Consider the following 10,745-nt stretch of genomic DNA (forward strand, 5'->3'; position numbering starts at 1 on the left):
TTTTTTTTTTGGTTGTTGTATTATATAAATTCAAAACTTATTTATATATAAAATATTTTCATATTTATTTATTTTTATTTTGAATTTTAATTTATTATTAAATTAAATAATTTTAATTATTTTTTAATTATATTTTTAAATTCTGTAAAATAATAAAAACGAAGTAAATTCGTAGCCAATGTACGACCTCTTTACGTGGAAACCTTACGAGGAAATGACGAGAAACATTTAACGAGTATTTTACGAGGAATCATTTACGAGGAAATAACGAGGAAAAGTTTACGACCATTTTACGAGGAAATCATTTCGTGGTTGTTACGTGTATTTTACGAGGAAACTCTTTCAAGGTATTTGCGTGTAGGTTACGAGGAACTATTTTCGAGGTATTATAGCGACGTCCTTACGTGGAATATTGACGTGGTCTTTACGACGAAACGTCCTACTTCGTCTTTACGACGAAATATATTTCTCGCTAAGTTACGACGAATTAGCGAGGAAATATGTGTTACGACAGACGTGTAACGAGCAAACGCGTTTCCTCGCTAATTCGTCGTAAAGCCTCTTTTACGACGAATTAGCGAGGAAAACCGCCCTCGTTAAGATTATGTTTTCTTGTAGTGCATGACATTTTTGTTTGTAGCTCTCCAAAATGTAATATTACTGTTTTATATTAAAATTTAAATATATAAACTTAGATTTAGTTTTACAAAAAGAGTTGAATAAATAAACTTGAAAACTAAAATAATAAAATATACAATATAAAAATGGTAATATTACATTTTTTACATTTAGTTTTACAAAAGAGTTAAATAAATAAACTTGGAAATTAAAATAAGAAAATATATAATATAAGAAATGGTAATATTACATTTTCTAAATTTGGTTTACAAAAAAATTAAATAATTTTTTAACTGTCCATAATGTAATATTACCATTTTATATTAAAAAGTTAAATAAATAAACTTATATTTAGTTTTACAAAAAAAAGTTAAATAAATAAACTTACAAACTAAAATAAGAAAATATACAATATAAAAATGGTAATATTACATTTTTTACATTTACTTTTACAAAAAAAATTAATAAATAAACTTGGAAATTAAAATAAAAATATACAATATAAGAAATGGTAATATTACATTTTTTTACAAAAAGAGTTAATTTTTTTGTAACTGTCCATAATGTAATATTACCATTTTATATTAAAATATCTAAATAAATAAACTTAGATTTAGTTTTACAAAAAAGTTAAATAAATAAACTTGAAAACTAAAATAAGAAAAGATACAATATAAAAATGGTAATATTACATTTTTTACATTTAGTTTTACAAAAAGTTAAATAAATAAACTTGGAAATTAAAATAATAAAATATACAATATAAGAAATTTTAATATTACATTTTTTATATTTAGTTTTACAAAAAAAGTTAAATAAACTTGAAAATTAAAGACTCGCCATGGAGAATTACGATCCCAAACCAGATGAATTCGTGTTGGTGTTGTGGAACTGTGGTTTCTGGTAACGAGAACAAACTCGATGTGAGTATAGTTGCAGATAGGTTGACTACGGAGAAACTTTCATTGTACGATAAAGAATTTGATTACTTGCTCTGTGATTTAAAGTACGGTGCTGAAGAGTCCTTGGTTCATGGTAAAGTGGGGATTGTTAAGGATGATGATGAAGATGTAGTTGAAGTTGTGGAGTTTGCAAGGCAAGGCATGCCTGTGGTGGAGGAGATAGGGACAATGATTTTTGCAGAGGTTTTAGGGAGGACGTTGAGTGGAAGGCCTTTGCTTTCTTTTAGACGTTACTTAGGAGAATAGTTTGGCACCAAGTGAGGCAGGTCTCTTTTTCTTCCTTGATTTCAAGAACTATTCTTGGTTGATTTGTCAAGAAAATTCTAATGAATGGTAGGTTGTTATGTGGCAGATCAAACAGCTTAATGAGCCGATTGACGGTAAGATAATTGAGTGGAATATTGGCGGGCTTTTCACCAGACTTGAGGTAGGCTTCACATGTTGGCTTAGAGTTCATGCCATTTTAGTGGATTTAATAGCTTCTTTTTTTTAATTTCAGGGATTGAGAGGTTTTAACAGCAGGTCAAAGTGTTAACAAACAAGACAAGATATGTACGTCATCATTTTGTCCGAACAAAACTTTGCATAAGATTTGATTCGCAATCAAATACAAAGAAAATCCATTCAGATGAATATTTCATTGTGGTTAATAAGAAACTGTAAACGAACATCAAAACTGCTTAAATCACACAGAAACATTTCTAAACAAAACAAAGGCAGATAACTTTGAAAGCTATCGAAAATTGCTAAAGTTACGACAACAAACAAACAAAAAACTCAAAAGAGCAAATTTAATGTTTAGATAGATTGGCTTTCTTTTATTGCGGATGGAGGAAAAATATAAAGAGATCATTCCTCGCGCCAAGTTTGCTCGCACTTGACGCATCTATAAAATCTCGATTCTGGCTCATCCGCTGAACGAATCTGCATTGTTTTGAAGTATGCCTTGTCGTGTCCGCATCTTGGACACGGTGCTGACAAACAAACACACAAAGAATCCAATAAATAAATGGTTATAATCAAAGAAGATCGAAGATGAAAAATAAATGGGATTCATTCTGTATAACCAGCAAAACAATTGAGATAAACGCTTTCATAACTAAGTCATCAATGATGTATTTTTGACTCACTAATTCAAGTGTACTACCAATTTTTATTGATTTGCTCTTTATATCGTCAACCAATCAACGATACATTAAGAATACTAACAGATCATTAACCGAAAAGCGAAAAGAATACCTTCAGTTTCAGGTCCTTTTGGTATATCATCTTTCTTCACAACTGCGTCAATGGATTTCTTAACCAGCAATTGCTTCTTCTTGATCTCAACCTGTTCAAAAAAGCACCCAGAGAGAGATAAACGACTTTTACCACAAACAAAGGGGTGGTTTTTGATTAGTTTAAGTAAGAATTAAGAAAAACCTGTCTTTCTATGCGGGCGATGTAAGGACATGTCGAGCAGAAGAACTGTGATTGACCGTAACGCAGCAAGTTCCCACATGTTGGACAGAACTCCATCTCGATCAATCTCTGAAACAAGAAGTCTGTTTTTTAAAATCCAACAACGGCTGAGAGATAAGGACAACATTAGGTGTCTTGCCCTAGGGCCCAATAGGAAGAGGATCCAAAACATATTTATTTATTGTTAAAATAATTTTTATTTTTTTAAGTTTTTGTTTTTACATCCTATATTAAAAGAATCCCAACATGTATATAAGCCTTTTTATTTTATTTTGTTACTAATTTTGTCTTCCTACCTTATTTTTCTAAGGGTTGTTTAAAAAAAAAGAACCCTTCATTTCTTTTTTCTAAATTTTAAAAACAACTTTATGATGCATTGTAGATTTAGGATAATCATAAGATATTTATCTTTTAATTATATTAGTAATTTTATAATTATCTTAGTTAGTTATTATCTTTAAAAATTTTAATTAGTTAATTATTTGGTTTGCATATAAAATTATTTGGTACCTGAATTCAAAAAAATTAAGTTCAGTAATCAAAACCCCAATCAATTGATGCCACAAAAAAAAAAACCCAATCAATTTCGAGAACAATCATTAATCAGAACGTATAAACATCAAACAGATCCAACCAAGAAACTAATCTCCGATCCAAGGATAACAACGCAGATGATCACATAATAACTCTAAAATCGAATTCCACAATCGACGAACTCTAACTACGAATCAAATTCAAAGAACAGCGAACAACTCGCTATCGAACGGAACAATAAATCGAAGAATAGATCACAAAACTCACCTTGATCGTAACTTGCGGTTTGGGAGAGAATTGATAAACAAATTTCGAAACCTAATTTGTGGAGGAGTTGAGGTCGCAAGTAGGGATGTTAAAACGGGCTTAACCGCCCATTTACGTCTAAGTCCGTTTACGTCCAAGCCCGTTTAATAAATGTCCATTTAAAGCCTGTTTAAATCAGACCCGTTTAGAGCCCGTTTATGTGAAACCCATTTAACACTAAACCCGTTTCAAGCTCGTTTACTTAAAAAAAATGAACATGACCTATTTGTATCATATCATTTCTCTTTGATGAAACCTGTTAAATACCTGTCAAATAAAATATGAATCCAGAACCTTACATTGTTTTGCTTCAAATAAAAATTCAAAGTTTATAAATCACAAGTCACAGCATAATTAAAAAATAAAGTTTACACTTCACACTAAGTAAACTGATGTAAAACAGGTGCATATGATAAAGCATATGTTCGTGAAACCTGTTCACAAATCATATTTCTTCAGCTAAGCTATGATAAAGCAATGAAACTTGAGAGGGAAGATGTGATCAGATGTAACATCAAATACAAGAAGAGCTACTTAAATCCTATTGAATAATTCAACACCATAATCACAGCTACAATCAGAGAACCGTAGGTTCTAAGTTAGAACTTCTAACAAACCAAACTAATACATTAAGCGTAGAATGTTAATTTATCAGAACAAGCAAACCTTCTCAACCCAATGAAGCCACACAAAACCCATAGCCCTAAGTCCCTAACTCTATGTAGGTATGTTAATATGGACTCAACCTAACAGGTTTAGCCCTAACCCTGCAAACTCATTTGTAATAAGATAATTGTGACGGAAAACACAATTTTTACCGAAAAACACGATTGTACGGTTTTGGCAGGAAAACTCAAATTTACGGTTTTAACGGGAAAATCGATTTTGCAGTTTTGGTGGGAAAACTCAATTTTACGTTTTTGGTGGGAAAACTCAATTTTGTCGTTTTGGCGGGAAAAACGATTTTGCAGTTTTGGCGGAAATTTTCAATTTTACGGTTTTGGCAGGAAAACTCATTTTTGCGGTTTCGACGGGAAACTCGTTTTTTACGGTTTAAAAAATCAAAATCGATTTTGCGGTTTTGGCGGAAAAACTCGATTTTGTGGTTTTGGCGGAAAAACTCGATTTTACGGTTTTGGCGGGAAACTCAGTTTTACGGTTTTGGCGGGAAAACACGACTTTGCGATTTTGGCGGAAAAACACAACTTTGCGGTTTGGTTTTTTGCGGTTTTGGCGGGAAAACTCAATTTTGCGGTTTTGAGGGGAAAAACTAGATTTTGCGGTTTCGGCGGAAAAGTTGATTTTGTTGTTTCGGCGGGAAAACGCAATTTTACAGTTTTGGCGGGAAAACTTGATTTTGTGGTTTTGGTGGAAAAACTCAAATTAGGTTTTGGCGGAAAAAACACAATTTTTGTTTTTTGACGGAAAAACTTTATTGTTAGTTGTGGAGCAAAAACTCGATTTTGCGATTTTGGGAGGAAAACTTTTGATTTGATGCTCAACAAATTGGCGGAAAAAATCATATCATATCTTAATTTTTTCTAGTTTTATCTTTAAAATTTAAGAACAAAAATAAATGAAATATTTTTTTCGATTAAATGAGTTAACCGTGGTACCAGCCCTAACCCTTGATTATAATAGGGTTAAAATAGGGCTGGGTTAAAATAGGGCTAGGTTTATAATAAACAAAAGAGGGTTGAGCCCTAACCATGTAGTTAACATCCCTAACTCTAACATCCCTAACTCTATGTAAAGACAAAGCAATGATCCATTTTTAAACAAACCCACAAATTAATTGAAAAAACACTTACGAAATTAGTTTGAAACGAACCTTGATACAAGGAAGACACGAGGTGGAGAGAGTGAAGAAGAAGAAGTAGAAGACACAAGATGAAAGGAGGCAAGGAGACTTCCTAATTCAGTGCTCCGTCTTCACCCAAAGTCAACGTCGGGTTTTCTTTGACCGATGAGCCTCTGTTTGCTTCCCAGACCCACCGGAGAGTTGACTCTTGAGCTCTGTTTCCGATTCTGAGAGAGAGTGTGTAAGCGTTTGGGGTTGTGTTGTAGAAACAGAGACGAAAGTTGTCGTTGAATGGTTGGAAGCCACGTACATCGGGGTTGTATTCGATGGGAGGCAAGTCACAAGTCACAGAGAAGGAGAAGAACGACGACAAACAGAGATTAGGGATGTTAACACCAGAAACGACGTAGTTTGGAGCAGGGAAAAAAAAACTACATGGGCTGAATGGGCTGTCTAGTTATTTTTAATAAAACCCATTTATTAAATGGACATAGGCGGACAAACCCGACGAAGCCCGTTTAATATTGTTAAGTAAACGGGTTTTATATGGACACAAAAATTAAACGGGCTTGGACGTAAATGTGTAGGACAAGCCCATTTTAACATCCTGGGTCGCAAGAGTTCGATTTACAGATGGATGAGAGAGGTAAGGCCGTCAAGAAATTACCAATACAATGTAGACACGTGTATTGTTTTTGTCATATCAGCAAATTCTGTTTGGATTCAAGAGAATAAGATGGGCCGATCATTATCCATCAAATCAAACAAGGATCACGTAAAGACACACCCACAAAGAACAAGAACAGTCTTGATCCACAACAGCAAAAATTAGAAGTAGCAGAACAATGATATTTGATTGTAAATTTTCATGCAAACTAGTCTCTCATACTCACACACTCTGCAAACTTGGAAAAATATTGAATCAAAGGAAAACAAAAATCCAACTATACAAGAAAAGTTTCAGTGGAATAAGAGCATGATTATCCCTAAAACTCTTAGTGGGGTTCTTAATGATTTTTAATAATAAATTTAACTTTAAAAAAATTTTGTTAAGAAACTCCCACTTTGGATGGTCCAATGGAAGTTTCTTAATTGAGGGTTCTTAATCAATGCTACACACTTACCTTCAACACAAGCCACTGTTGCTCTCAGTTCCTCTAACGAAAACCGCTCCCATGCCACTGCTCTACATGATGATCCACGGTGTGTTTATGATATGATGAGCATTTCTTCAGCCATTATGTTTGCAACTTTCTCTAGCTGTGACTCTATTGTTTCTTTCCTGGTTAGGTAGAAGGATTCAGTATCTAAGTCCAATGGAACAGTCTGCACAAAGGGGAACAAAGATGAGGAGCTTTCGTTTTGTTGTATGAATGAGACAAGTAGTGAACTTCACTAACCTGGAACCGGGTTTGGAAAACACCAGGGACTCAGAAGGAACGTACTAAAGCATCTCATACTCAACTAAACAAATCTCAATGATGAAGAAAGATAAAAGCTCACCTAAAACACACACAACTGACAAAAACCTACATTTGATTCTTCTCTATATACCTACCAAGTAAGAAGATATGGTCAAAGAAGTTATTATACAAACCTTCTTGCCATATTATGCAGCTTTGAGAAACCTCCTCATGAACACATATGGAGTTGGCAGACAGAAGTTGAATTGCAATGTATTCACCATTAACTTCTCCTGCAAGTAAGCAAACCCATCACACAAACATTTATAGAGAGCATCCATGGTTTATGATATCTAGTGAAGAAGGATTTTTTACCATGTCAAGAACTTCTCTTCTCGTGTAAGCCTTGTCAGAGATCACGATGAGATCATCAACAACAGGGACTGAGACTTCTTCGTATTTTCAAGCGAGCAACAAAGCTGTTACACCAACAAGTTGAAGCTTTTTCCTTGGGACATGTTGAGTAACCGCAAGAAACATGTCGATGAGGTTGATTGTGAGGTAAAGCGTCTCTTCCATGAGCTCAAACTTGTAATGCACCTGCACATAACAATGGTTTAATTACTAAACTATTTTCCAGAAACCAAACCGAGTAGTCTCTGTACTAACCTCAATCAACCAATCAACAAGGATATGCCTCTCATCCTCACGTTGATGTCAGGCTGATTCTCCATAATCAATCAACAAATACGACTTCAAACTGCACTGAAACTTTCCAATCATGTTGCAAACAAATTCAGACACACAAACAGCTTACTGAAAGGAGATATTCTAATTTGAATCAACAATGTTAAATCCTAGAAAAAAAATGGAAACTTTCGATGATTCATAGGTAGAAAAACCAGAGAATTGGAGGAGGACCTGCTTGCGAGAATAGACCTGCTTGTGAGAAGATACCTGCTTGCCAGAAGAGACGACGACATGAAGAGACGGCGGAGAAGACGAGAGAAGACGACGGAGAGCACGAGAGAAAAAAGAAAAAAATGATATATCTTGTTTGGCTGACACGTGGTGTCAAAAACCCACTAAAGATCGGTCACCAAAATCCTTTGCTAAGGATCAGTAACTATAATTATAATTATTTTTGATTTAATTAAATCATTCATTTAGCTAAAAATTCCTATTAAGGATCTGCAATAACGATCGTCTAATAAAAAAGTTACGGGAGGAGAGAAAATTTTTTCCTATAGTATTAAAATAACCAAACCAAAAGAAAAGACAAAATCACTATTAACATTTTAATATTAAAAAAGGTAATAATCCATTAAGAGATCGGAATTAAAACTTCATGATGATAACGATAAACTTACTATTCACACCGAGTTTGTAAGATAAGCCTTTGTTGTTGGTGGATCTGATTAAATCAAGATTCTCCTTGAACACCGAGAAACGGTGCTTTATCTCCTCCGCATGCTGATACTTTTTCCCATACCTTCAATCACCAAAACGAACTATACCAAAACGAATTATCAGTTTGTTTATCAAAGAGATGAACTAAAACTCGTCGGCTAATACATCGGTTGTAGAGAATGGGACTTACTTGTGATTGAAGCGAGCGAAGGAGAGAACGTGATTGGATTGCCCTAAGATCTGGACAAAGGATTCCTCTACCTTCTGGAGATCGTCAGGGATAGGAGTGGAGTCATGGGATCCCATGAGAATCACAAGAACCACCAATAATAGCATTGCGCTCACAGACATGCTTCTCTCGTACTCTCGTTCTTGCTTCTTTTTTTTTTTTTTTTTTTTTTTTTTTTTTTTTTCTGTTTCTGCTTCAGTGTTTAGCTGGTGCCACTGTGAGAAGTGTCTTAATGTGCTATGACCTTTTTATACCCAAAAAGTTTGTAATAATTTTGGTATAAAGTTATTTTGTATCTTTTATTTTGAACGCTTTTTTATTAAAAAAATAGGAAGTTATTTTGTATTGTATTATTATTTACAAAGATTAAATAAATTAATAGTATAATTTTTTAAAAATATTTAATTTACTTTTAACTAAAAGTAGCATTAACTTATCTAAATAGAGTGAAACCCAAGGATAATGGGAAGAAAGTTTTACATTTTATTTACATAGTTTAGCATTTGTATTTGTTTTTGTTTATCTTCCGTTGCTGTAAAACATATTTAGCTGAATAGTTGATGTAATTTATTCAGCTATTAAAATTTTATGGGCATTTAGTGTGTCTCTTTGGAATGATGATTTTTATTTCTTCTTTTCAATTATTAATTGAAGGTATTTATTTTAACGTTTCAATATATATACTATTAAAACAGAAATTATGACTTAATTCATGTGTATTTTTTTTTTAATTTGGACCACCCATAGAAAGTTGTTTAAATTATTTTTTTTAATAAATATCTAAGCTAGTTGAATATTCCCTAACAAACAAATCAAATAGATACTCCTATATTTTCTCTCAAATTGTATCTGAAAAAAGTCTTTTCATATCCTTTTTACAATATAAATATATTTCATTTTTCATTAAAATAAAACATTTAAATATTTAATCAATTTCGTATTTGTTTAAAATAAATGTATATTTCATTTTTCACTTAAACAAAAAATTTAATTTTTTAGTTAATTTCCTGTTATTTGAAAATTAATATATATTTCATTTTAACTAAAACAAACTTTTAAAATATCTAATTAATTTTTATAATTATAAATCTCATGTACTATATTTTACTAAATTTACGATACTAACTTAATATAATAAATTTCAATTAAATTTTTGATCCTTAATCAATAAGATTTTTCAATTTAGAATTTTATATCACATGATTTAATATATGCTATCACTGAAAATTCAAAACATATAAATTAAGTTATTGTATGTGAACTATAAAATTGTTGTGTTTTAAAATGTTATATTAAACAATTTGTAATATGTTAATATTATAGTTAACTAGATAAAATAAATAATTAGATGTATAAAAATGGAAATAATCACCCATCGAGATCTAGTGTATATTTTAATTTCGTAGTATTGGTGGTGTTAGGGGTGGGCGTTCGGGTATCCATTCGGGTTTGGTTTGGATCTAATCGGGCTTCGGGTTTTCGGGTTTAAAGATTTCAGCCCCATTCGGGTATTTCTAAATTTTGATTCGGGTTCGGTTCGGATCTTTGCGGATTCGGTTCGGGTTCAGATAACCCATTTAAATTATTTTTAAAATTTTAATATTCATTATATGTTTAAAATTTCTCAAAATCAATAAGTCAAAATAATATATTATATATAAATTTGTATAATATATGTCAAAATACTAAAATTAACATATAAATTGGTTTGATTTAAAGAAAATCAATAGATATTTCAAGCATTTTGGTGTTTTGAATATATTTTAGCTATTTTAGACATTTACTTTTGACTATTTATGTATATTTTTAAGTATTTTAGACAACTTTAAAGCATCTTATATATTTTGGATGTTTTTAATACATATTTAATCTAAAAATAAGTAATATATTTAGGTATATAAATCTATTTCGGTTACATTCGGGTACCCGAGATACTTCGGTTCGTGGGAAACCCGGTTATGCTAGACGTGATGGCCGTGGGAAACCCGGTTATGCAGAAAATGTTGAGTAAGAGACGAGTC

General features: G+C 32.1%; 2 protein-coding genes and 2 long non-coding RNA genes across 9 annotated transcripts; all 4 read right to left on the reverse strand.

The window, feature by feature from the left end:
- Positions 1-2,203: 2,203 nt before the first annotated feature.
- LOC106332211 (DNA-directed RNA polymerase III subunit RPC10-like) lies at positions 2,204-3,933 on the reverse strand. 2 transcript variants are annotated; one of them, XM_013770691.1, is made up of 4 exons: positions 3,843-3,933; positions 3,003-3,110; positions 2,820-2,910; positions 2,204-2,554 (listed from the first exon to the last, which is right to left on the reverse strand). In XM_013770691.1, the coding sequence occupies exons 2-4, from the start codon at positions 3,096-3,098 to the stop codon at positions 2,430-2,432; spliced, it is 312 nt and encodes a 103-aa protein (XP_013626145.1). In that variant the 5' UTR covers positions 3,099-3,110; positions 3,843-3,933; the 3' UTR covers positions 2,204-2,429. The 2 variants fall into 2 exon arrangements, with proteins under 2 accessions (XP_013626145.1, XP_013626146.1); XM_013770692.1 differs by having other exon boundaries at positions 3,003-3,124; positions 3,843-3,874.
- Positions 3,934-4,145: 212 nt separating this feature from the next.
- Positions 4,146-6,037, reverse strand: LOC106332212. The gene is made up of 2 exons (XR_001268016.1): positions 5,713-6,037; positions 4,146-4,315 (listed from the first exon to the last, which is right to left on the reverse strand). It is a non-coding gene; the product is annotated as an uncharacterized LOC106332212 (long non-coding RNA).
- Positions 6,038-6,299: 262 nt separating this feature from the next.
- On the reverse strand, positions 6,300-8,829 carry LOC106332956 (thiol protease aleurain-like). The gene is made up of 3 exons (XM_013771439.1): positions 8,686-8,829; positions 8,456-8,577; positions 6,300-6,395 (listed from the first exon to the last, which is right to left on the reverse strand). Exons 1-3 carry the CDS (start codon positions 8,799-8,801, stop codon positions 6,346-6,348), a joined length of 288 nt encoding a protein of 95 aa, XP_013626893.1. The 5' UTR covers positions 8,802-8,829; the 3' UTR covers positions 6,300-6,345.
- Positions 6,488-8,195, reverse strand: LOC106332957. 5 transcript variants are annotated; one of them, XR_001268244.1, is made up of 6 exons: positions 8,007-8,191; positions 7,755-7,850; positions 7,461-7,685; positions 7,280-7,378; positions 7,083-7,200; positions 6,491-7,008 (listed from the first exon to the last, which is right to left on the reverse strand). It is a non-coding gene; the product is annotated as an uncharacterized LOC106332957 (long non-coding RNA). The 5 variants fall into 5 exon arrangements; XR_001268246.1 differs by having other exon boundaries at positions 6,488-7,008; positions 7,083-7,378; positions 7,755-7,856; positions 8,043-8,195; XR_001268247.1 differs by having other exon boundaries at positions 6,488-7,008; positions 7,083-7,378; positions 7,755-7,845; positions 8,007-8,195.
- Positions 8,830-10,745: the final 1,916 nt, after the last annotated feature.

The sequence above is a fragment of the Brassica oleracea genome, chromosome C3 (genome assembly GCF_000695525.1).
Source record: "Brassica oleracea var. oleracea cultivar TO1000 chromosome C3, BOL, whole genome shotgun sequence".
Taxonomy (NCBI): Eukaryota; Viridiplantae; Streptophyta; class Magnoliopsida; order Brassicales; family Brassicaceae; genus Brassica; species Brassica oleracea.

Coding starts and splice junctions, on each gene's coding strand:
- LOC106332211 (XM_013770691.1), bottom strand. CDS start 3,098: ATGGAGTTCTGTCCAACATGTGGGAACTTGCTGCGTTACGGTCAATCA. Junction 2,911..3,002: donor TCGCCCGCATAGAAAGACAG/GTTTTTCTTAAT, acceptor TTTTTTGAACAG/GTTGAGATCAAGAAGAAGCA. Junction 2,555..2,819: donor AAAAGGACCTGAAACTGAAG/GTATTCTTTTCG, acceptor TTTGTTTGTCAG/CACCGTGTCCAAGATGCGGA.
- LOC106332956 (XM_013771439.1), bottom strand. CDS start 8,801: ATGGGATCCCATGACTCCACTCCTATCCCTGACGATCTCCAGAAGGTA. Junction 8,578..8,685: donor TTCGCTCGCTTCAATCACAA/GTAAGTCCCATT, acceptor TGGTGATTGAAG/GTATGGGAAAAAGTATCAGC. Junction 6,396..8,455: donor TTACAAACTCGGTGTGAATA/GTAAGTTTATCG, acceptor GAATCCAAACAG/AATTTGCTGATATGACAAAA.